The sequence below is a fragment of the Dendropsophus ebraccatus genome, chromosome 8 (genome assembly GCF_027789765.1).
Source record: "Dendropsophus ebraccatus isolate aDenEbr1 chromosome 8, aDenEbr1.pat, whole genome shotgun sequence".
Lineage (NCBI taxonomy): Eukaryota > Metazoa > Chordata > Amphibia > Anura > Hylidae > Dendropsophus > Dendropsophus ebraccatus.
The window spans coordinates 41,802,756-41,829,818 of NC_091461.1; the positions used below are offsets into that span (position 1 = coordinate 41,802,756).

General features: G+C 43.4%; 1 protein-coding gene across 3 annotated transcripts in view; it reads right to left on the reverse strand.

Moving 5' to 3' along the window:
* WDR11 (WD repeat domain 11) overlaps positions 1 to 26,722 on the reverse strand; it is an 85,603-nt gene extending 58,881 nt beyond the window's left edge. For all 3 annotated transcript variants that reach the window (XM_069980264.1, XM_069980265.1, XM_069980263.1), the window contains exons 1-8: positions 26,619 to 26,722; positions 21,039 to 21,150; positions 12,707 to 12,860; positions 10,714 to 10,887; positions 10,073 to 10,259; positions 9,430 to 9,595; positions 9,179 to 9,293; positions 6,692 to 6,890 (exon numbers count right to left, since the gene is read on the reverse strand). In XM_069980264.1, the coding sequence (XP_069836365.1) occupies positions 6,692 to 6,890; positions 9,179 to 9,293; positions 9,430 to 9,595; positions 10,073 to 10,259; positions 10,714 to 10,887; positions 12,707 to 12,860; positions 21,039 to 21,150; positions 26,619 to 26,704 (1,193 nt within the window). In that variant the 5' untranslated portion in view covers positions 26,705 to 26,722. The remainder of the gene's footprint in view (positions 1 to 6,691; positions 6,891 to 9,178; positions 9,294 to 9,429; positions 9,596 to 10,072; positions 10,260 to 10,713; positions 10,888 to 12,706; positions 12,861 to 21,038; positions 21,151 to 26,618) is intronic.
* Positions 26,723 to 27,063: the final 341 nt, after the last annotated feature.

Here is a 27,063-nt window from a genome sequence, read left to right on the forward strand (position 1 = left end):
GGACGTCTTTGAGCTCTCCCCACCATATGCGGCGACCACAGATTTTCCAGTCCGTTTCCAAAGTTTATCAGCACCCACCCTATAAGACAACACCCAGCGTATAAGGCAACCCCTGACTTTTGAGAAGATTTTCCTGGGTTAAAAAGTAATTCTATACACAGGAAAATACTGTAAAATATACCTGCAGTAATGAAGCGAGTGCTGGGATTCCATTTATTTGTGAATACGGGTCAGAGATATGAATTACTTTTCTCTATTACCTTTTCTTTAACCTCTTCTCAAAACGTAAGAAAAACTAGAAGACCCTAATTTTTTTTCCAGGTAAACAGTGTATTACCAACCTCACCAATGTGGTAAGAGATAAGACTGTAAAAAGGGCTATGAAACCTACACGGTATACTATTAGTGTGAGGCGGGGCAGTGATTTACAGATCATAAAGCAGGATCAGGACTTTCCATAATCGGTTGTTTTTCCCCCCAATTTAAAATGTCAGACTTTCAATCACAAGAAGCGACGGCTGCGGATGTAACCAGCTATAGAGGAAAGTAAAGGCCACGTTACAAAGTGCATCGCATTTCTCCACAAAGTCAGGCGTTTTCAGGCGCTCTATTACCAACGATAATGCTGGCTTTTTTTCATCAGAACATACTCCAATGCAGAACATATGGTAATTGTAAGGGAGATACAGGAGGCTAATAACATGGACTGCTGCAGGGAATCCTTCTGCGTCTTATCAAATGGCAGCATGGCGTGAAATGACAGATAATGACTTGATTATGCCTACAAGCTGAAGTTTAATAATCCAGAATAAACACTGCACGGATGAACTCAATAAATACACCAGCCGAGAATGTTAAATACTATGGGAGCGAGTGCAGGGTAAGAGATACGGACGCTTATGTAGCCGCTAAGGTAATGATGGTGACATTTTGTACAATCTTTACATTATAAAAAGAGCCGGAGGAGGTTTTTTGTAAGGTCGCCTTCATTGAGACTGTAACCTGCAGAGCTTTTCTTAATGATTCCACTGAGAGTATGCCATACAGGTAGGAGATTTATATGCATAGCTTATCCCACACACGTCTCAGATAGCACATAACACAAATGATATGCTGATGAAACGCTTTATACAAGTGTAAGGGTATAAACCCACACACCGTATATGCAGCAGATACGCAACAAATACGCAGCAGATTTGTTGGTACAGATTTCATGCTGTGTTCAGTTATTTAGATCTAATCTGCTGCGAGTTTGCTGCGTATCGCAGCAGTAAATACGCTGCATATACTGTGTGTGGGTTTATACCCTAAGGTAGACTTCTGTCTTGTTGCTATGGGAATATATATATTGGGATGGTATCTGACAAATGGAAAAAAGGATTTTTCTAAAATAATTGCTAAACCCTCAAACTAAAAGTCCTTGCACTGGAACCATTATATAGACATGTATTATTTATGGCAACCTGGCAGAGCACGGTTAAAAACTTGTTAAAAAAAATCTTCCCTCTAAGGATTTGAGTAGGCAGCATGTGAATCGTAGATTTGGTGAATTTGCTAGAATCAGTTCATGGTAAATACAATAAAGTGTCACTTGAAGGGGTTATCCAAGATTAGAAAAAAAGCACAGCTACATTCTTGCATACACAGCACCACCCCTGTCCCCAGGTTGTGTGTGGTATTGCAATTCAGCTCCATTCACTTAAATGGAACAAAGGTGCAAAATCGCACCCAGACTGAGGACAAGAATGGAAGAAAGTGCCCCTTTCCGAGATTGGATAACCCCCCCTTAAAATAAAAAAAAACTTCTGACAAGTCAAAAGTTTTATCGGTTAGTGTTTTAGTGCTGAGATCATAAGCAATGGCTAGAATGAGTAAAGAGAAGCAGCCAAGGACTTCTGTCCCAGTGCAGAGATGGGGTGAGCGTTTCTTGCCACTTGTTCTAGTGATTCTTGAGAAAGACCCTAACTAACCAAAACAACTGACATCTCCATAACACAGCACAGTTTTGTTTTCAACGATAGTGACACTTTAAACATATCCAAAGGTATCCATATACCTGACAGGGGGCAAAGGAGTGTCTTTTTGGTCTCAGTGTGGTGATACAGTTGGTAAGAAGGTCTTTCCTATACAGAGTGTTGCTGTAAAAAGATGAGGTAACGTACTCTTATATTGTGACATGAATAAAAGCTTTCATTGCAGGTGTATGTGGGAATATACATACCCTGCACACAGCCGTAGTACCATAATAGCAAAAATCCGGTCATCTTTCTTATTCTAATAGCATCTGATACAAGTCATAGAGCTGAAGCTCCAATCTTCTGCGGTGCTATAAAAGATATTGGATCCTGTATCTCCAGATAGAACTACCAACCTTCTAAGCCCAAAGTATACTTGACATTCAGTTAGCTACTCGATGAGAGCTGTGATAAGAAATTACATTAGAGTACATAATGATGAGCATATTAAAGAAGGTATTACTGCCGCCTAACGCCACTGTGAATGCAGTTCTATCTAACACACCATTTCAGACCCTTAATCATTCTCAGAGGGGTCTAGAACGTTGTGAGGCGTTCATGACAAGGACTGACGGAAAGTGTAAGGAGTGTCATATAATGTGATAATACGCAGCAGAACTTTAGATATGGTTTCCTTACAATTACTGCAGCGTGAACGTAGCATACACTAACCAATTGGTACAGAATATCTATAGGAAGCTGGCTGAAGGGAAGCTATAAGGATGAATAAGGTGGAGGACTAGATGAGGGTAAAGTGACTTGTGTATATCCAAAGTGTCAGTATAAAGACCAATGACAAGTAACAATGACCAGGAGGACGTCATAATCCTGTGATGCTGGGTTGATATGCAGTGTCAGTAAACAGGCCAATGACGAGTATCAATGAGCAGGGTGGTATCATCACCACATGATGCTGGGTGTATATGCACAGTGTCAGTATACAGGCCAATGACTAGTATCAATGACCAGGGTGACATCTCTGGACTGGACTTATGGCACAGATGGACAGATGTCATTCAGCATTCAGAAATCAGCATACCTTTGTTGATTATGTCTGTGTTGTTAATTTTCATTAAAAAAATAAACAAACAAACAAACAAAAAAAAAACAACCCCACAACTTTATTTGGGCTGTGGTGTCAAAGAGGTGTAGTCAATTATTCCTTGGGCCCTACCACCACTTCGCCTGTTGTATGCCCACCGCTTGCATAATCAGTGCCATACAGTCTGCACACAGCACAGTCAGGTGTACCTCCTAGAGCCCAGGGAGAAATAGGCTCCGCCTCTTTAACGCTATTCACATATGAAAACAACACAGGTATGTTCTCAATAAGTTCCTTGATATCTATATAGCGGTGCCACCAGCTTGGCAAGCACTCAGGGGGTCACCCATTTTAAAGTACTGCTGCCACTACATGGAGCCAAGAGAAGCCCATGGTTGAGGGTTCTACTACCTGGCTCCATCTAACATGTAGCAGATGACAGGCCCTATAGACCTAACATTGGAATCCTTGTCCTGCAGGGAGTTGCATCAAGAAAGCAATATGTTAGGAAGTGAAGCAAAGAGATGCGCACATGACACTGACAGCTATCCATGATGCCCAAAATGGTGGGGAGTAAGCAGTGGAGACCTGCATCCATTATTTTATAACTTTTTCCTGGCTATAATTAAACTATGATTCCTCTGCAATATTGTAGTTTTTCAGAGTAAATGAAAGCTGGCTGTAATAAGGGAGTGTGCATTGGTCATAGTGGCTGAGGTCTGGGCAGCAAGAAGCACCTGACAGGTTTCCATTATACGTAACTACAATACCAAGGTCGCTTTATTGCACCGCTGCTTTAGAAAATCTCTACTGAATCGTTTAGTGGCATATTGCCTCTATTAATCTTAATCTCCCAAACATCCCGACGGCCAAACTCTCTTGTCTAAAATAAAATTAAGTCATGAAGATCTTAAAGCGTAACTGTAATGTTTTTTTTTTTATTGCAGAAATCAGTAGTATAAGCGATTTTAAGAAACTCTGAAATAGGTTTCATCAGCCAAAAAAGCCTCCTTCTGTACTCAAGAAGCAATCGCCCAGCCTCCCCCCTGACTTCTTATCTGTGCATTATCAGGCAAACACGTCTTCATTACAGAGAAGCCAGTGAAGACGGGCTCTGCTCTCTCCATTGTAAGCCTATGAAGGGGGGAGGGGCTGAGGGAGATGAGGGAGCAGGAAGAGGTGACATGAAGGTCAGCCGTTTGTAGACTCTCTGGGCACCTAAAACGCTAAATTCAGGTATCAGAAAGGTCAGTGCTTATCTATGAACTTACTGAGAGAGGATTGCAGGGTGTTGTGCTGTGCAGGACTGTTCTGTGCTCAGTCACTCCTAACTGCCCCTCCCCTCTCCATAGCCACATAATGGAGACAGAAATCCTGCTTCATTTGATGTGAGGGGGGAGGCTGGGAGATTGCTTTTTCAGTACAGAAGGAAACTCTTTTAGTACATAAAACCTATTACAGAGTTTCTTAAAATCGCTTGTACTGTTGATATTTAATGTTTTCAGAAAAATGGCCCTGAAATGACAGTTACGCTTTAAGTAATAAGGGAGTATGAGAAATACTACAGCCAGATCAATAAAGGACATATATAGTTATAGGAGTTGACATGAAGACTAAAATATACGATACCGAACCAAAGAAATAACCTACCAAAAAAAAAAATGCTGTGTCTACACCAAAATTTGCACGTTACATGCAGATTCATCGTTGTTACATTAAAAAGGAGCAAAATCGGCAATAAACATCCACAACCTGACAGGCTGCTGACAAAAATCCACTTTATATAGAAATTTCAGCATTATGGCAATGAGACCTGTAAAATCCCATCCCCATGCTTGTTACTGTATTCTGCTGTGGTTTTTAACACATGCTCAGGGAGCACCGCCATTTTTCTCCCATATGACCAGAACACAGAAAAATGTGCACCAGCAATTGAACATGGTATACACCATAGTACGACATTAGTCTATAAGCTTGTAGATCAGGGCTTGTTGCTTCAACTAGAGCAGAGTAAGCTGGTTTATTGCAAGTTGGATTTCTACGGACATATCACATGTATCTTACACAATAGAGAAACACTGTAGTCACGCAATCACACCGTCAGGTAAATAAAATAGACTATTGGGGAGATTTATCAAACTGGGTGTAAAGTAGAATTGTCTTAGTTGCCTCTAGCAACCAATCAGATTCCACTTTTCATTTCTCAAAGAATCTGTGAGGAATGAAAGGTGGAATCTGATTGGTTTCTAGGGGCAACTAAGACAATTCTACTTTTCACCAGTTTGATAAATCTCCCCTTATGTACGTAGTGGGAGACATTTATGAATATGCCGGTCTTGAATAAAACCCCTTCCCCAATTGCCCCGCCAGATTCACTAAGAGGTGCATGCTGCTCAGCAGGTGTACATTACTGCCATGATTTACGCCTGCAAGCAGACGTAAATCAGGCAGTGGAAGAGGTCACGCCTCATCCCTGCCTTGCCAGTGGCTGGCATACAGCAGTGGAGCAGGCTTCGTAAATGTCCCCCACTATATTTGATCTGATTTAGACATATACTGTAGAGAAGGACTTTGGGTCTCTGGAAACAGTATCTAGATGTAGAAAGCACTATTCACTTACCTCCCACAGCTGCTGCTGTTGTTTCTGTGCTGATTGGGTCTCTACCAATCTCTACACAAGAAAATACCTGCTCAGTCAATCACTCGCTGGTGACCACTGTGGCAAGCAACTGGTTGAGCAGGCATTTCTGAGGGGACTAGAAAGTATTGATCATCATTTTTTTTTTTTTTTTATCCCAAGTCCATGAGATGAGTCTGAGACTGAAATTCAATTTAAGTGGTTATCCAGGGAGCTGAAAGGTCCCATACCTTCTGCTTTCCAGCACGCCACTTCTTCCCTCTCAGTCTCTGGTGATAACCTCCACAAACTAGAGGGGTGCAGGAGCACGTTGCAGCAAATGGTCAACAGCAACATGCTCACATACCCCTCTTGTCTGAGAAAGGTATCAGCAAAGACAGTCAAAGGGAGGAATTGGAGCGCCAGAGAGCAGAAAAGGTAGAACAGTTTATGCTTTCTGGATAATTCCTTTAAAGGGGTTGGCCACTTATAGTAAAATTCTTTCATGTATGTATAGATGTACTCACTGTACTTACTGACAGCAGCTCCCTGTGTACCTCATAGAGCTAAAATTTGATTCCCCTTCTCCAGGCTGGGCCGCCCTGCTCTGTGGTGGTTATGACCATAAGATGGCCTATACGCAAGAGGATGTTACCTCTCTCCACCCCCATTGTCCACCACTGAGCCTGTATATGTCTATGGAGGACACTGGGGGCATGCTGACCATCTTATAGACAGACTTACCACAGAGCTTGGAGGAGGGGAGTCGATTTTAGCTCTATGAGGTACACAGGGAGCTGCTGTCAGTAAGTGCAGTGAGTACATTTATTTACACTAAGCAATTTTACTATAAAGTGGCCAAGTACCAGTAAATTGGGATGATACCCATGGACAAGAATTATACTGCTTCTGAAACAGAACAGCCAAGTTTTTCTTAACTCATACAAGCCTTCGGCCATTGCAAATGATCCTCATACACAGCGTATATGCGAAACATCCAATAAAACAACGTCCAACCTTGGATTGCGGAGCTTCCTCCCCGGAACGCTCGACTTCAACTCCCAAATCATGACCCTTCCATCGCTGATAATAAGAGCTAAAGCATTTTCATTAATAGGGTTGCAAGTTATGCTGTAAGGACGCACAGTCTTGGTAACCCGAATAGCATCACACTGACAGCGCAAATCATAAGTCATCTCCGGCACTGGATCTGACTCTGGTAAAAAGAAGAAGAAAAAAAAAACATGATTAATTCAGCTAAAGTGATAAGTCCCATTGGAGAGATGACATAATGTGGAGAAGTTGAGCTACACATCTATGTAAAAATGATGAATAAAGCCATTAAAACAGCCCCCCGGGCACTCATTTAGGGAGCTCACAATCACAGCAGTTTGCATAGTTTATTAAGTTTCCATCTATAGCCAAAATACAATGATTTTCCAGGATGTAATGGAAAGCCTAAAGCTTGCTTTACACCACTTAATCTATGAAGGAAAAACAAACTTATTTTTCAGATCTCAGTCCCTATTGAGTTTGTTTTTTCATGTTTTTTTTTGTTCCCGGAAACAAAAATGACTGCAATTCATAAAGCCGTACAAACAGGAATTAGGGAATACAAGTATCGCTCGGGAGGAAAGACGGCTAATTCAGACTTTGGGTTTCTGGCTTGGCGAGTGAGAGGCATCTGCAGGTGTCCCTGATTCTTCATTAATTCTTCATAGAATGACTTGCACTCATTTTGTCCCATGCTGATGTCTGACACCCTGGCAGCTGTTACACGCTGCAAAATTAATGCTGCTGCCCTTTATTTTTATTCGGTTTCTGGGTTTTTATTCAGTTGCCGCTTTTAGTTGCTATGGTGATAAAAGATTGCAAACACTGGTATTAAGGTAGGCGATTAATCTTGGTGTCAGACAGAAGATGTGTGCGAATACGATAATTCTTGGGACCAAGGAATTGTACGTAAAACTTTTTTCTTGAAACTCAAAAGCTTTCCGATATGACCTTTCACCATCTGGTTTGTTGCCTTATCTTCCTGCATAAACGATTACGTAGAAGACCTTTGATTAAAGTTAAAATTGGCAGGAGATGATACGTCGTTTAATCATCCACATTTTAACGTATGATGTATACATCAATTAATCAATGAGGAACAGAAAGTTTTGTATATATTTATCCCAACTAGAAACCACAATCCAGATTACCCGAGCTTCTCTCCTCTATGTGCAGTCACTCTCCGTCACACTCTGCTACTTCCCCAGCAATAATTACGACATCACTGCGATCGGCCATTACACAGATCAGCACTTGTTTACATACAGGATCAGGCTGTCCAACAATCCTTAGGCTAGACAGTCTACAAAAAGGCACCAGGTTTATCATAATGGCTCTTGCTGTTTAAATAATCTGGCACATCTTTAGACAATGAAGTTCAGATCGACCAATAGCCATAGACTTACCATACGCCAAAATGTTAGATGATTTTTTTTTTACTGCAATTTGTGGTATCCACTTTCTGCTAAACCATATCCCTTTGTCGAATAAGTTGAAAATAAGTGTCTTAAAGTGTTTTCAAGGAGCAATTGAGTGTAGGGTCTTTGATCAGAGGTATCATGGAGCTGGGGCGATCACCCCACAGGTTCCCTGAGCCGGTAGGGGCAGATTGGTGCAGCTGTCAAGGGACATCTAAGGATGGACCATTTCCTCACCTAGGAATTATAGCTACCCATGCACTACATGACCTGCACTAAGGGCCCATTCACACTACGGAATCATCGAGCCAATTCCGTAGTGTGAACGGGCTCTAAGGGCATGTTCACACTGAGTAAATCAGGTGGAATTCCGCGGCAGAATCCAGTCTGCCTCAGTGTGCCATAGCCTGTCTATGGGAGAGCGCACGCTGCTCCGCTGCCGACGCTCTCCTGACATGTCAGGAGTTCTGCCTGATTTACTGTGAACATACCCTAAGGAATGGATACCTCCCCACCAACAGCCATTACAGGTGGTAAGATTGCAATTCAGAATGTTTACACAATGGTATATATAATGGTAGTTGGAGGACTGCCTATCAAGGCTTTCTTTTTATGTAGTTTATTTGTGGCGGTTATGCTAGTTTTGTGGAGGGGTGTAATACTGTGGATTGTAGCGTCTGTTTTAATGCATATTTTATGTGGGATACCACTGTGTGATAGTTTGGTTTTCTTGCAGATGGCCGGCATTATATATTCTGCCCATATATGTTTTTACACCGAGTAGGACAAAAATTATGGAACTATTCAATATAATACTTTTTTTTTTTTTTAAGGTAGCCCAATACAAAACAATTACATGTGTAAAATAAAACGTGAACTTTTCAGTTTTTCTATTAAATTAAATGTGAAATGCAGGTGTATTTTGAAGCATATAAACGGTTTACACCTTAACATACACCTACTGATACCTAGCGTTAACACACACAAAAAAAAAAAAAGTCTTAGATGTCTTGTATTATATCATTTCTTTTACCTCCCTCTTCAGTTGGCGCTCCCAAGTTTCCACAGCCCTGTCTGCCCACACGTAATGTAATACACCCATTCTCATGCAGACAGAATAGCAAATCTCTCTGAAAGCAAGGGGTCACCTGGATGTGGGAAGACAAGGTGTAGATTTTAAAAAAGAAACACACAAAAAAAGTAGTACACAGTAAAAGGTCGACCTAATAAAGTAAAAAAAAAAAATTATAAATATATATATATATCATACACACACACACACACCTGCAAGAAAGGCACTCCTGTCCTCTCAATTGCTACAACTCCCACAGTCTGGTTAACCTCCAGGTCCAGGATGAGGATTTCCCTGGGATAAAGCAGCAGCATGTGGTTGCGCTTCGAAGGCAAGTAGGATAATTGCAGACACTCGTTCAGGGTTACAGCCTCGGCACTAGAAGGAGAAAGAAGAAGATGTCAGCCACCTGTCATGAAACGCAGTGATGTCTAAAACAAGAGTACAGCTCAGGGTACAAATGCCTTCATGTGCCCATTTTATTTGAAGCTGACATGTAGTGCACCTGTGTCTCAAAAACTGAACAGGATTAGCGGTGTCTGTTAAAGATCTCACTCTTAAGCCGTGTGATCAGATACCTAGAAAAGTATGTGGCTGAAAGCAGGCCCCCATGTGTTTACCAATAGCCATGGTATGTTGCCAGGATTCCACAGCTATAGGTGAATGCGTTGGGGTAAAGTTTCAGCCAAATGTGTTCCTAGGTTTGTTGAATAGCCAGCGCCTACTTAATTAGTTCTTCCTCTACTAAGCTCTATTAAAATGAGAAAAAAAAGTTAGTTTTTTTTTAATTAAGTCTCCCAAAATGAAAAAATAAAAATACATGCACAAATTTGCCGACAGAACGGCTCGGCTTACCTGGGCTTCTCATTGGTGATGAGGATCTTAACTTTGTTCAGCGCTTTCTTAGCACCTGTAGCAGACACTGGCTTTGCATGCGCAGGGCTGGAGTGAGGGCTTGAGATATAAACTTTCCTCCCACTACTTGCTGGAGGCTTAGATGGTGAAAAGTCGGATACGAATACAATGCCTTCACTGGTCAGTACTGTAACAAAACAATTGCAAAAGTCACAACCTTACAAAGATACTCACCTAACCTAAAAACCTAGTATTAGGTATGTAACCTGAAAATAATCTGAATCTAAGAAGCATATCTAGAGAGCTTATGGGTCCCCTTTAAGGTACTGTACATATATTGTTTTCAACAACTTTCTGGCAATATAGCTCAAGGGTGGAGGGAACAGACAGAATTACACTAAGCAATGGCTGCATGGAGCCAATACGTTATGTTCTTCCTGCATCTATGACAGTTACATAGATTTCTTCCGCATACAAAAAATACAATCATACATTAAATTGGTTTCCTATGAAAGTGATACCAGTGCATCGGCTGGGGAAATTAAATCTTCTGCCCCACTGGGTATGGGGGGATTGTCACGCCTTAAATACAGTCAGCACAGTGCTGCAATAATGGGTAATAAATAATGAACGATTCTCACAGGCAAGTTGTGACGGCTGGAAAGGATTGAAGGAAAAACTCAGGATGTTCTCTGCGTAGCTTTTCTTCCATAGTTTGGTCCCAGTGTCTGCATTCCACAGCACAATAAGATTAGGAGGGTGAACGGCCAGCAGCAGGTCACGAGAGGCATCCTGGCTCCACAACCACTGCATATCTGAGACAAGACACAGGATAACATTATAGAGGACAACCAGAAATTGCTAATCATTGCAAACATCAAGTTTCTGATGACCAGCGCTTAAAGTGTCACTGTCGTGAAAATTTTTTTTGCAGAAATCAATAGTCCAGGCGATTTTAAGAAACTTTGTAATTGGGTTTATTATCAGAAAAATGCATTTTTATCATGAAAAAGCAGTTTGAAGCTCTCCCCCCTGTCTTCATGGTTCTCCTATGGAGAGAGCTAAACAAAAGACCAAAACAGGACAACAAAGAGTTAATCTACAAATCCCTCAGCCATTATCTGTTCTGACCATCACCAGTGACCTGTCTGAGCTCGGATTACAGCTGTCACCCAGCTCCGTGCCTGTAATCCTCTGTTATCTGCTTTCTGCTGCCAGCTAACTCCCTCCTTCCTCCTCCCCCTCCCCTCTCCCTAGAACAGACAGGGTACGTCTCCTGCAACAAGTCACAATTTTCAGATTTTTCAGAGTGGATGAAAAAGAGGAAGGAGGGGGGGACCTGGGAAAAGGCTTTTTACATGCAGATAATGGCAGATTTGGCTAATAAACCCAATTACAAAGTTTCTTAAAATCGCCTGGACTATTGATTTCTGCAAAAAAAAAAAATACGACAGTGACTCTTTAAAGGGGTACTCCAGAGAAATAAACTGGTTTTCTAATTAACCGGTGTCAGAAGGTTATACAGATTGTTCTAAATTAAATCACTTCTACTTAAAAACCTCAAGTCTTCTAGTACTCATCAGCTGACACAGTGCTCTCTGCTGCCACCTCTGTCTGTGAAAGGAACTGTCCAGAGCAGAAGAGGTTTTCTATAGGGATTTACAACTCTGAACAGTTCCTGACACAGACAGAGGTGGCAGCAGAGAGCAGTGTGTCAGGCTGGAAAGAATAAATCACTTCCTGCAGGGCATACAACAGCTGATGAGTACTGAAGGACTTTAGTTTTTTAAAATCATTTACAAATCTGTATAACTTTAACAATAGATTTGAAAACAATTTTTTCTCTCTCTGAAGTACCCCTTTAACCGACAACAAGCTATTAAAGGTGGTTAAAATTATCCCCTATACATTCACAATATTATACCGCACTCAGCAGCTATATCTTTCACACTCGCACAATGTTTCATCATTTAAAAGGGAAGGGACCACAAACATGACAATACTATGATTAGAATGAAAGGTGACACAACTATATAGATAAGGTAGGATTAAGACACTCACAATAAGTAATAGTTAGAACTTCCCACACCTTCCATGCATAGGTCACAGAGCATGCCTAGAACACTGTCCAGTCTACTGTAATGCCATCTTTGCCCATGGGGCTTGCTGTAAGGCATCTCTAAATGCTGTTAACCAAGCAGAAGCTTAGACTACGGAAACAGTGAGTGGGCCCTTGCACCGATCAGGATCACCCGATGGGCGCTCGCTGATCCATAGAACATTATAAAAAAAAGTCTGTCGACAAAGTCTGAATTTCAGTTCAACAAAGAAAATAATGTTAATGTGATTCAAACCCCAATTCGGCAATGTAGTTAGTTTAACAGTAAAAACAGTTCTGACAGACTCCCTTGAATGGTTTCATGAGCTGAAGGTGATGCTGAAAGTCTTGCATTTCAATGTGGGAATGTTTAATCTCTATGCAGTTTTCAGCCTGGGTGAAACTTGAGCTGGATTGCTAGATAAATCGGCACGTCATCTACAATGGTAACATATATAGACAATGCCTTGTTGATAGATTTGCATTGCAAAAGTGGTAGAAAAAGAAAGCAAGCAGTGCATAAATTACAACTTTACCATGGATTGGTTTGGAGTGTTCTTGTATTTCACATCGCGTTGTACCGGTTGTAACATCCCATACCACAATTTTTCCACTTGCATCAGCAGATGCTAAACGTAGGGCATAAGGGGAGCCCAAATTATGATGATAGTTTTCTCTAGCCCATTTAACCTGCAAAAAAAAAAAAAAAAAAAGTGTCAACACAAATCAAGAATGTGAGATAAGAATAACCCTTTAAGAAAGAGTAGATCACTTATTAGCAGATCACACTGGAGGGTGGTGGGACAATGGGGTATTATCAGTGAAACAAAGCATCATGTAACAGGGCCGAGCAGGCGAACCATTTAACTTCACCATGACTGATCAGTGGGGGTCCCTTGTCTCCAGTCTGATAGGAGGATGCTGTATAGGGACGACACATGGCCACACAAGCAGCAGGAGTTACGCAAATTAATTACTGTAAAAATGGCAGACTGCTCTATATAGAGGCCTGAAACTTGCAGGACCCAGGAAAACTGTCGTCTGCTGACAAGCCACAGCTCTAGTGGTCTCCTGAATCAATATATGTATATCCTAATATAGTTAATAGTACTTTTATTTGCATAGCGCCAACTGATTTCGCAGCATTTTACATTGTTTTTGCCAATTTTTGGTCCCTGTCCCCATTAGGGCTCACAATCAAAATTCACCTGTATGTTTTGGGTGTGGGAGGAAACCGGAGTACCCAGACGAAACCCACGCAAACAGGGAGAGAACATACAAACTCTTTGCAGATGTTGCCCTTAATGGGATTTGAACCCAGGACCCCAGCGCTGCAAGGCTACAGTGCTAACCACTGAGGATCAAAAAATTTATTCTTTTCCCAATTGGTAGAATGGGCCGAGAAAAGTGTGTACTAAGCATATTCTCTCGTCTTGCCGCATACAATGTAAGTCTATGGGACCAATCCAATCACAAGCACAGAGAGTGGGAAGAGATCAGCCTCCAGCTTCCTTCCCCATTCATTCCAGCAATCAGTTAGGGTCTCAGAACACAGTCCCGACCGATCTAAAGTTGTCCCCAGAACATATCAAAAGGTTTTGTTTTTTTGTTAAAATGACAGGTACACTACAAGGTTTCCATATTGAAAATAATGGAGCCTGTCTTAGATTTTACTTCAGTTCCATTTACCATTACCCTCCAGATTAACGGCCAGGACAGGGCCCAGACTTGAGTCATCATTTTCTGAGCTATGATATGCAACAAGACCAGGAGGCTTTGATACATCAAACAACTATTAACTTTAATCTACCATTGAGAATGATTTCCAAGTGTTCCACCCAGGTTAAAAAGGGAATAAACTACATGAATAAAATCCATTAAAGCTGTAAGTTGAATTTGTTCACTTTTATGCAAGACATGCCGGTCGGAGGGCTGCGGTAGCGGCTGTCAGATGAATACTAATTATCCTAAAGTCGTAGATGGATCGGGGAAGGAGCCTCGGCTGGATGCCTCTCCATCTGACACCCTAGGGAGGCTGGAGACAACTTATATATGCAACACACAGAACCGTGATGATGATTCCCGGCTCTACAGCCACATGTAGTACATCAAATCTACATACACACAAACATATATATTTATGTATGTACATACAATTACTCCCAACTAAGAACTCAAGTGCTTAGGGTGTGTGTAACCTGACAGCTCTATTGGCTTACGTCGTACCACAACCAAATCAAAACCTCACAACTTTTATCATTAGGACACAAGGGGGATTTATCAAACATAGTGTAAAGTGAAACTGGCTCAGCTACCCCTAGCAACCAATCAGATTCCACCTTTCATTTTCCAAAGAGTCTGTAAAGAATGAAAGGTGGAATCTGATTGGTTGCTAGGGGTAACTCAGCCAATTTCACTTTACACCATGGGGGAGATTTATCAAACATGGTGTAAAGTGAAACTGGCTTCTGTCTTGAGAGCCCAAATTACAACCCAGTGTATATAAGTGCAGGTCCTCCTTTTTTGTGGCCCGGCCACACACACAGATTTGTTTAAATTTGTGGAAGAACACATTGAAATCTATGGGTCCTTTTTCTGTCTGTAAATCAGGATCCTGATTAAGCCTGGGTTCACACTGCGTTTTTGCAATCCGTTCAACATATCCGTTTTTAATTAGTTACTTTTAAAGGGAACCTGTCACCCCCCGTGCCGGGGTGACAGGCTCCCGACCCCCCGTTAGAGCCCCATATACTTACCTAATCCCGCCGGGTCCCGCTTCTGGAGGTGGTCGGGTGATGAAGATCTCAGCCGCTGCAGTCCGGCGCGCGCACTGAGAGATGAGTCCAACGCTCATAGAGAATGACGGAGCGCTGGACTCTCCTGTCATTCTCTATGGGTGTTGGACTCATCTCTCAGCGCGTGCGCCGGGCTGCAGCGGCTGAGATCTTCATCACCCGACCACCTCCAGAAGCGGGACCCGGCGGGATTAGGTAAGTATATGGGGCTCTAACGGGGGGTCGGGAGCCTGTCACCCCGGCACGGGGGGTGACAGGTTCCCTTTAAAGGAAAGAAAAATGTAATCAACACTACTTTTGTCGCAGTAAAAAAAAAAAAAAAAAAAAAAAAAAAATGCATCCGCTTCGATACATTTTTTTTTTAATAATGGAAGTCAATGGAAAAACGGATCCAAACAGATGACACAAAATTGCATCCGTTTTTTACATAAAACGTATATGTTAAACAGATTGCAAAAACACAGTGCGAACCCAGCCTTACAGACAAAAAAACAAACAAACTGACGTGTGGATGAAGTCTTAGCCCTTAGAGGACTGGGCCAATTAAAATTTTAGCATTTCCGTTTTTTCCTCCTTGTGCCTAAAAGGCCATAGCACTTGCATTGTTTCACCTAGAAACCGATATGAGCCCTTATTTTTTGCGAAACCAATTGTACTTTGCAATGACAGGCATTATTTTTCCATAAAATATGCAGCGAAACCGGAAAAAAATAATTTGCGCTGTCAAATTGAAAAAAAAAAAAAGGAATTTGTTTTGATTTTGGGGAGTTTTGCATTTACGCTGTTCGCCCTATGGTAAAACTGACTTGTTATGCATGTTCCTCAAGTCGTTACGATTGCAACGATATGTAACATGTATAGCTTTTATTGTATCTGATGGCCTGTAAAAAATTCAAACCATTGTTAACAAATATATGTTCCTTAAAATCGCTCTATTCCCAGGCTTATAGCGCTTTTATCCTTGGGTCTATGGGCCTGTGTGAGGTGTAATTTTTTGCGCCATGACATGTACTTTCTATCGGTACCTTGATTGCGCATATGCGACTTTTTGATCACTTTTTATTTTATTTTTTTCTGGATTTGACGCAACCAAAAATGCGCAATTTTGCACTTTGCACTTTTTTTGCGCTGACACTGTTTACCGTGCGGGATCGGGAATGTGATTAAATTAATAGTTCGGGCGATTATGTGGGCGGCGATAACAAATATGTTTATTTGTTTATTTATTTATATTTGTAAAATGGGAAAAGGGGGGTGATTTGAACTTTTATTAGGGGAGGGTTTTTCTTTATTAATAAAAAAACATTTTTACTTTTTTTTCTTTTACTGCAACTAGAAGTCCCCCCTCTCATAGAGATCAATGCTGTGTATACACACAGCAAAGATCGATTATATCAGTCATAGATTGCTTTGGCCTGCTGCACGGGCTGAATAACGGATGCGATCGCGGGGGGAGATCTGTCCCACTAGACACCAGGGACTTAAGGTGTAAAGCCTCTAAATGCAGCTGTCAGGTTTGATAGCTGCATTTAGAGGCTTAATTAGCCGGCGTGGCAACGTGACCCACGCCGGCTAATAGTGGCACTGCCCAGCTGCACATATCAGCCGGGATCAGCGCCATTCAGAGCGGGGTCCCGGCGGGACCCCTCTCTGAACACCCCCCGCAGCACCATGACGTATCAGATACGTCAAGGGTCGCTAAGGGGTTAAAGAAGTGCAAGCACTGGTTGGCTGTCTAGTATCTCCTCTTTACAATACAGTGTGATACTACATGTCCTGTACTGCTCTCTGCCTGCGCCAGGATGAGCTGTGCCTTTGGGCACAAGGTGAGGACGGATTCATTTTATTTTTCTGGGACCCTGAGTGATCTGTACAGGACTGTGAATATGCTCTCATCTTCTACTTAGAAAGAGCTACTGGAGACTGTAAATTACTTTCTGACTGTTATATGTAAGGATTTGCTTTATCCATATTAGATATCTGCTTATTTTTCTTCAAATCTTATTTTTTTCTCATTTTGGGAGATTCAGAACCAATTATCAGTTTTCCATAGAATTTTGGTCTCAACATACAATTAATATCGTATGTTGAGGGAACACTGTCTATGGAGTTGAACTGAAATACCACACACAACCTGATGACAAAGGAGGTGCTGTTTTTGCAATAAAGTAGCTGTGCTTTTTCTAATCCTGGATGACCCCTTTCAAAATAATCTGTCACCCCCAGACTTCCTTATGTTACCCTGGACCTTAGCTCTGCTCCATCTTACTGTGCAGTATACACAGTGTGCTGCTGATTTCTCAAAAGGGCAGACATACAGTACAGTAAGACATAGTGGTGCTAGGGCCCAGGGTACAACTAGCCCCACCTCCTTGCTATGCATGGGAAGTAATCTGTCAGTAATCTGACCGTCCTAAATTTAAAGGGGTACTCTGGTAAAAATATTTTTCTTTCAGATCAAGTTTTACAGGTTTATAATTTACTTCTATTTAAAATTAAAAGCCTTCCAGTACCTATCAGTGGCTATATGTCCTGCAGGAAGTGGTACATTCTTTCCAGTTTTCCAGGGTGCTCTCTGCTACTACCTCAGTCTGTGAAAGGAACTGTCCAGAGCAGCAGCAAATCCCCATAGAAAGCTTCTCCTGCTCTGGACAGTTCCTGTCACAGACAGAGGTGGCAGCAGAGAGCACTGTGTCAGACTGGAAAGAATACACCACTTCCTGCAGAGAATACAGCAGCTGATAAGTACTGGAAGACTCAAGATTTTTAAATAGAATTAAATTAGAATTCTATATAACTTTCTCACACCAATTGATTTGAAAGAATGTTTTGCTGGAGTACCCCTTTAATCCAATTAGGTAACTAAGGCTGATTTCAGACAGGAATAGACAGCCCACTCAGCCAATCACAGCCTTCTCCTGCCTCAGTCAGTGACTGGCTGGATTGCAAAGACAAGTCAGTCTCAGAGGTAGGAAGAAGAGTGACAAAGGACTTGAAGGCTTTACAACAATAATGGGAGAGACCCAGTTAGGGAGTATTTTTTTTTCTTTTAATTTATTATTTTCGTGTTATCCCCAGTAACATAACTTTTTTGGTCCCTGGATAAACCCTTTAAACCTGCATAACAGTAAGTGTACTGCATAGGTTTAACGCTTCTGAAAACCAACAGGAGCAGGATGGGATCATGGCTTTCAGAGATAGCTGGGAAAAGGGAGAGGAAGACAGAAGCCTCTGTTCTCTCCTTTCCTGTGTACATAGCAATGCTACTGGCTGCATAATGCTACGTTTATACGAAACGATAATTGGCCCGATCGTACGATTAACGATGTCAGAGTAACGATTTTTTTTTCCATAACGATCAGAGTTTATACGACACGATACATCGTACGGAAAATCGTTTTGCGATCACTTAAGCCTATCTCACACATTGGTTAAATCGGTGAACGACTGTTTACACGGAATGATCTGCGAATTTTTTGCGAACAACGAACGACGATTTGAGAACATGTTGTAAGATCAAAATGAACAATTTCTGGTTCGTCGTTTGATCGTTCGCTGCGTTTACACGTACGATTATCGTTTGAATTCGATTCGATCGTGAGCTGAAGTTTCCCTTTGTTAGATCCTGATCATCTCTGCCAGTTCCTATTCCCACAACAGGGGGTATTTCTCCTATGGAAGCCTCAGTTACAGTGGAAAAACAGAAAAGTAGTTTTATTCACATTGGTGGTAAGGCAGATGTAATCTGCCTTTACCACTAATGGGAATAAAACTACTTTAATTTGCAACTAACAGTGCGACGTACCTACATTCTGTACTGAAGCAGCAGGGACTCCAGGCAGAGACTACACTGATAATAGCAGTGTCATGATATCATGATCACAGTCACATGACCATGATCTCCCAAGTTTTTAAAGTGACTCTGTACCCACAATCTGCCCCCCCCCCCAAACCGCTTGTACCTTCAAATAGCTGCTTTTAATCCAAGCTCTGTCCTGGGGTCCGTTCAGCAGATGATGCAGTTATTGTCCTAAAAACAACTTTTAAACTTGCAGCCCTGTGTCAAATTGGCGTGGCCTAGAGTGTGTGTGCTCAAGCTTTGCACCGCCTCTCCGTCCCTCCTCATCATTAGGAATGCTCCAGGCAGGTTTTCTCCTATACACGTGTTGGATCGTTAAGGCACCTGTGCAGTGTTCAGACAAATTAGGAATAGGAGAAGTTCTGCCCAGGGGCATTCCCAATGGTTAAGAGGGCAGGAAGGAGGGACAGAGAGGCGGTGCAAGCCTAGGGCATAGACACTCTAGGCCATGCCAGTTTGACACAGCGCTGCAAGTTTAAAAGTTGTTTTTTAGGACAAAAACTGCATCACCTGCCAAAATGACCCCAGGACAGATCATGGATTAAAAGCAGCTATCCGAAGGTACCAGCGGTTTCGGGGGGGGCAGATTGTGGGTACAGAGTCGCTTTAAGCTAGAGTAACAGAAGAAGGACCGCAGGGCAGCTGATGAAGAAGAAATAGACAACCTCTTTCATGGTAATATGGAGTGTGTGTGTGTGTGTGTCTGTCCCTCTATCCGTATGTACAGTATGTGCGTGTGTCTTACTATCTGTGTGTAAAAAAAAGTTTTTTTTTGCACCAATAAAATGGCCATTTTAAAGGTGAAAAATAAGTCCCCACACTGTCCTTTTTTTTAAATACTCAAGTTCATACGTATGGCCTATTTTCCTTCATCTTTTCTGATTTCTTACTTTAGGATGACATTTTGGGGTCACTAGAAAAAGTTTTCCATAAATAAATATCATCCCATAATATAGGGAACCCACGTTCATATTTTAGTACAAAAGTTGGAAATTTGAAAACTAAAGTACAGCTTACCAGTTAGTTAGGTGGTTCTTTAGTTTAGTCATGTTTACTTATTGTGTTTATTAATTTCTGAAATACTTATCCCAATTCTGTTCACTGCACATTGCTGAATATTGCAGAATGTGTTTTCTCTTTTCCCACATGCTGGAATTCCGATGTGCTCTGAGGGTGCGTGCACACTACGGAATAGCGATGGAAAACAGGTTGCGCATTCCGCAGCTCGCACCCGCCAGCGGACTGATGCGGGCGCGCGTCTCCGCCCGTGTTATAGACTCCATTCTATGCACGGGCGGATTCCTTTATGCGTCCAAAGAATGAACAGCCCCGAGCATACTTTACCTGCTCGGTGCTGCGAGGCTGTGTGAGGCTCCCGGCTCCCCTCGCTCCCCATCAGCCAATCAGTGCACTGGGGAGCGTCACACACAGCCGCGGTGCCAAGCAGGTAATGTATGCTTGCGGCTGCTGGTGGCAGGGGGGGGGGGGGGGGGGTGTTAAAAGGGCCGGGTCGAATACCCTGCGTGTATGGGACCCATTCAGCTTCACACTACAGGATCTGCAGCGGAGTTTGCTGCAAACTCGCAGTGTGAAATCCGCTGCGGATCTGGTACGTGTGAAGCTACCCTTAAGGTGACACTGTGCTTGCTCAAGTAAAAAGTAATCTTTTATCAACTGTAGATTGTGCTAAGTGGGCGGGGCTTCACAGCAACAGTGCCACTTAGCCCTGCCCACAGCACCACCATTGGTCCCACCCCTCCAAGACATCATTAAATAGGCCCCGCCCCCTCAACGCCCATTGGTATGGGCCGACCTAGAGGAGGTGGGGCCTAGACCTTTAGGCATGCCTGTTCCAATGATCGGCGAGGGGGCAGGGCCTATGTGCCTATGACGTCATGGAGGGGCAGGGCCAATGGTGTTGCTGTGGGTGGGGCTAAGTGGCGATGTTGCCCCGCCCACTTAGCACAATCTGCAGTTGATAAAAGATCACTTTTTACTTGAAGCACCATGACGTATTTACCTTTTACACCTGTGTAGAGAAGTCAGAATGCAGAAAGGGGGTGACAGTGACACTTTAACCCCCAAATCCCATAGCCAACACCTCCCATGCTATACAGATAAGGCTCAGTAAGCTGATTTCATAACTGCTTCTGTCTTTATACAAAAAACACTATACAATATAAAAGTATACATCTCACAAAACACCAAACTTACCTTGACTACATCAGATTTGTGTTTTTCTAGGACCTGTAGTGTCTGTGCGGTGCTGGGGTCCACCACAAGGACCAGTGAGTGGCAGCCATATGCAATAAGACCTTGGCAGCCCCTGGAAAGAAAGTACTGATAGAGTGAAGACAGAAAAGGAAATAATAAAGCAGGAACTATGTCAGGTATAAATGTATACGAGCCTTGTGACTTTGCAGCTATGGTCCTACAGAACAGGGTATACTGGATTTTATGCTTGACTTGCAGTAAACTATAATCCAGGCCTGACCCTAAGGAGTAGAAGTCTTCTACTATAAGGCCGTGCACAGATACACAGCTGCTGTGACCAATGGAAAATCCAGCCATGGGAACTAGAGAATCACAATGTAAATATTTACTACTATATGTAAATATGCATGTATCTATGGTAATAGCTGGAGATTATAAAGGCTTAGCCTCTTCACTATATCTATTATCTGTCAACCAACACTGTAAAAGAGAGTGGCCCTGCCACTAGAAAAAGTTTGGACATGTCTCAGAGAAATGGCAAACGTTTTTATCAGTTAAAGAATTCAGACCTACAGCAATCTCTAGATATAACAAGAAGTGCGCAAAGTGCTTCTCTCCTCGACTTGCTTCAGTCCTTATCTCATTGTGAGAGATAAGCTCCATTTTAAGTCTATGCAGCGCATCTCGGGCAGCATGACAAAAATCCAGGGGGAGAAGTGCTCAGCTGCGTGCTTCTCCCAACTATATTTAGAAATTGTAGGAATCTGAACACTCAGACCCTGGCTAACGCCAGGGACACCCATAGCCTGTGTTACACAGATGGCAGTTTTGTTGCAATCGTATTTTGGACTAGTGTTTTGCTCACTCTAAAGATATATAATAAAACATACACATTAGAAACAATGGCAGCCTGTCTATTGGATTCATGCTGTTAATCCCTATCCCGATACTACTAAAGCAATGCATGTATGAAGCCAATGGCAGATAGGTCCCATCATCCAAGGTAATCTGTGCTGGAAAAGACAATTATAGAAGGTTCCTGACTGCTGAAGTGGTGAGATCCGACATATAAGGCCGGGTTCACACTGTGTTTTTGTTTTTGTGTGCATCCGTTTTGATCCATCTTTCTATTGACTTCCATTGTAAAAAAAACGGATCAAAACGGATCCGTTTTTTTGACAGACACAAAAACGTAGCTGACACTACTTTTGTGTCCGTTAAAAAAAACAGATCCGTCTTTATCCTTTTTTTTTACAATGGAAGTCAATGGAAAAACGGATCAAAACGGATGCACACTAATGCATCCGTTTTTTCCATCCGTTTTTTGCAAAAAAACGGATGAAAAAATACGATTGCAAAAAAGCAGTGTGAACCCAGCCTAACAAGCTACAGCATAGATTCCTCCTCTATAACTGCAACATAGTAACGTCACCCTCCCTAGTTATATGTCATATTCCGGCCAGTCTGACACCTAAGAAGACGGCACAAATCATACTATAACTAGTATGGGCTCAACACATCTGCTATCCCATCACAGAGCAGTAAACATCTACAACCTGCTGTCATCCGGCTGCTGCAAAACTACAATTCCCACAATGTCTGGACAGTGAAAGCTTTGGCTGCTCAGGCATGATGGGAGTTGTAGTTTTGCAACAACTGGAGGGTTACAGGTTTGGGACCTGAAATCTACATTATCCCATTAAAGTGACTGTACCACCAGGCCCAGGCTGAAGCACTGGAGGCGGGCCGACCCACCCTTAGTAGGAGGAAACCCTAGTGGGCCTGGTGGTACAGTCACTTTAAGCACGAACACAAAAACCTAATCTAATCTATTGGTTATTTGTATATGGGGAGATCTCTGTATGTAGTAACATAAGGAAGGAAAACCCAACATACACAGAGCAGCTGAATATCATCTGAAAAAGAAGAACTGAAAAAGATGTATCACATACTTTCCAATGCTTCTCAGTGCCTACAGTTTTGAAGCTATGTTAATTCACATCTGAATAAAAGCCTACACTCAAGATATAAGTCAGCATGATGCTATATACACTAGACACAGGCTACATGGTAAATGCGGCCTTACAGTGGAGTGTTATCTACAAGATTTGCTATGAGGGTTGAGCAAACTTCAGCAACAAAATTTGATTACAAGTGGCTGAAGAAGTGGGATGCAGCCCTATTAAATCCAAGAAAAATACAAGTTTGCGCAGCTCTACTTTCTATGCATTCTGCGAGTAATTGGGGATTTGCTCCAACGAATGACAATGAATTATTCGCATGTAAACTTTGTATTACTTCATTCACTGTAGAAGTATAAGGGTATGTTCCCACCAAGGAATTAAGCAGGGAATTTCCAGCAGAATTCACACCACAGACTCTGCTTGAAGTTCCGCCTGTCCCATTGATTGCTGATAGTGAACAAAACACTTGCGGTATTGGTTACACTGAACCCTGGCAGCCGGTCATGAGTAGCGTTGCGCGGATCGGTCAAATTGTTCGGGTTTGGCAATGTTCTCTAATCCTGAGGGCTCAGCATTTGACTACCAGTGGCTGGAGAAGTTGGATGACGCCAGAAAAATATGAATACAGTCTGTGGCTGTATCCATTAGACTCCCCAGCCACCAGGAGTCAAATGCTGAGCCCTCGGGTTCGGATAACATTGCCAAACCCAAACACCACTTTTTCATGAACTTTTTCTACACATTACCATTGTCATGTCACAGACAGAGGCCTACTTGCTGACAGAGACCTGTACAGAGCTCATACGTCTCCCAGCTGTGCATTTATTACATGTTTATTCGGTCTGAACCATTCACTGTGAGGTAAACCAATCCGAAAATCTCTCTCCTGTCCCATGTTTACTGCAGTGTATCAGTGTGTATAGTATATAGTTATAATGCACCACAGATAGCATGAAACAGAGACAGCAAGAGCGATCACAACACACTACAATGTACTGTGAAATGCTGCTTTTAGAGAAATCACATGGTCTAATAGCTGGCAGGAGTGGGGTAACTAATCATGTGGGGACGATCCCCGGGGGCTCCTCCCTGGCTCCTCCCTGCCAGGAGTGGGGTAACTAGTCACGTGGGGGCGATCCCTGGGGGCATCTCCCTACCAGGAGTGGGGTAACTAGTCACGTGATGGCAATCCCCAGGGGATCCTCCCTGCCAGGAGTGGAGTAACTAGTCACGTGGGGGCAATCCCCGGGGGCTTCTTCCTTGCCAGGAGTTGGGTAACTAGTCACGTGGGGGCGATCCCCCCACTCTGCTGTCCAGTTGCATCTTCTCATGCCTAATATCAGATTAGATGGGAGGGTATGCCTGGACAACCCCTTTAAGTGAGAACCATCTAGGACAGGGATGTCCAACTCAGGCTCTCCATCTGTTGCAAAACTAAAATTACCATCATGTCTGGACAGCTAAACCTTGGAATTGTAGTTTAGCAACATCTGGAGGGCCTGGGTTTGACCCCGCTGATCCAGGACTACTCTGAATTGCAGTTAGCTGCTCAACAATCCAGTGTAGTGACCAGTATGTCTGTCAGATTATTTTCCTACATCTGTGTCTCAGGTTGTTAATATCTTGCATTCAGAATCTGTCCATGTACATGTTCTGTTACTTGTACATTATAGCATCAGCCCCAGAGCAGCACATGAGGCTCTACACCAGGGGAGAAGAACCTGTACCTACGGAACAGGGGAGGACAACCCACCACGGATTCCGTCGCTCACCCAGGCTGGCGCACATCTCTGTCTGTGCCATAGACTTCATTTTATGGTCAGGTGGACTCCGCTGGAAAAATTGACTTGTCAATTCGTTTGGTGGACGGCAAAATTTGCTCGACCATAAAATGGGGTCTATGACACGGGGCGGCGATGCACGCCAGCCGGGGTGAGCGACGGAATCCGTGGCCGGTTACCCTCCCCTGTTCCATAGTATGAACCTATTATAGTGGTATGCCCAGCATACATGCCACATGACTGGTATAGTGCTATGCCTAGCCTAGATGCCACATAACTGGTATAGAGGTATGCCCAGCATAGATGCCACATAACAGGTATAGAATGCCTAGCCTAGATGCCACATAACTGGTATAGAGGTATGCCCAGCATAGATGCCACATAACTGGTATAGAGGTATGCCCAGCATAGATGCCACATAACTGGTATAGTGCTATGCCCAGCATAGATGCCACATAACTGGTATAGAGGTATGCCCAGCATAGATGCCACATTACTGGTATAGTGCTATGCCCAGCATAGATGCCACATAACTGGTATAGTGCTATGCCCAGCATAGATGCCACATAACTGGTGTAGTGCTATGCCCAGCATAGATGCCACATAACTGGTATAGTGCTATGCCCAGCATAGATGCCACATAACTGGTATAGAGGTATGCCCAGCATAGATGCCACATAACTGGTATAGAGGTATGCCCAGCATAGATGCCACATAACTGGTATAGTGCTATGCCCAGCATAGATGCCACATAACTGGTATAGTGCTATGCCTAGCTTAGATGCCACATAACTGGTATAGTGCTATGCCTAGCTTAGGCCAGAGGTGGCGCCACATAACTGTCATTATCTGGGATCACAGTGTATTGGGGGGGGGGGGGGGACAGAACAAGTTAGAGCAGTGGCCAAGCATACATGCAGCTCTCTCCATTGTAACCTATAGGAGTTGGAAATTAAGTGAGGTGCTGCAATGTGACCCTAATAACAGAGAAGTGTGCGCCCCCCCCCTTCTATACAGAAGTGTGCGCCCCCCCCCTTCTATACAGAAGTGTGCACCCCCCCCTTCTATACAGAAGTGTGCGCCCCCCCCTTCTATACAGAAGTGTGCGCCCCCCCCTTCTATACAGAAGTGTGCGCCCCCCCCTTCTATACAGAAGTGTGCACCCCCCCCTGCTATACAGAAGTGTGCGCCCCCCCCCCTGCTATACAGAAGTGTGCACCCCCCCCCTGCTATACAGAAGTGTGCACCCCCCCCCTGCTATACAGAAGTGGGCGCCCCCCCCCCCTGCTCTACAGAAGTGTGCGCCCCCCCCTGCTATACAGAAGTGTGCACCCCCCCCTGCTATACAGAAGTGTGCGCCCCCCCTGCTATACAGAAGTGTGCGCCCCCCCCCTGCTATACAGAAGTGTGTGCCCCCCTGCTATACAGAAGTGTGTGCCCCCCTGCTATACAGAAGTGTGTGCCCCCCTGCTATACAAAAGTGTGTGCCCCCCCAGCTATGTCAGAAGTGTGCGCCCCCCCCCCCTGCTATACAGAAGTGTGCGCCCCCCCCTGCTATACACCAACTAGGATAATCCCCTGCTGTCTAATATCTGCACCAGTGATGCCTGCTGGGAGTTCTGCAACAGCTGGATAGGTTGGGGGGTATAGAAGACTGCACCCCTATCACACCTATAGCCCAGTACACACTATGGCTGCAATGTCCCTGTGCGTTTCTTACATCTCATATAGTCTGTGACTTACTGCAGCACATATCCTACACCTGTATCCGCTCCTTCATGCTGGCACTTGTAATCCTCCTCTGACCGCAGACCCCGCCCCCTGCAGGCACTCACCAGTCTAGCGCCCCCTTGTTGTGCTGGGTGAGAGCTCCGGTCAGCGTCCTAGTGGACAGCTTTATATTCACGGTGAAGGGAATCATGGCCGGAGTACAGGGATGTATAATACAGAGCTCTGTTACATGACAGCTGACCGGGACCCGGCCTCCATGTTCAACTTCCTGGTCCTGACACGATTCACGCGTCAACTTCCGGGCAGGCGTGTCGTCATACGCTCTGACGCTGCCGCGGCCATCTTTGATTAGGGAGGTACTGGCAGCGATTACTATTATAATGCTTCTATGTGTTTTAGTGCTCTATTTTTCCATCTTCCTCAGAATTTTTTATTTTTTATTTTAGATGTGTTGGTACCATATGTGCAGCAAGGAGGGAGGTTTATGGGAAGAAAGTTTAGAAAAGTTTTATGTATACAGTCATTGACCAAAATAATGCACCCACATAC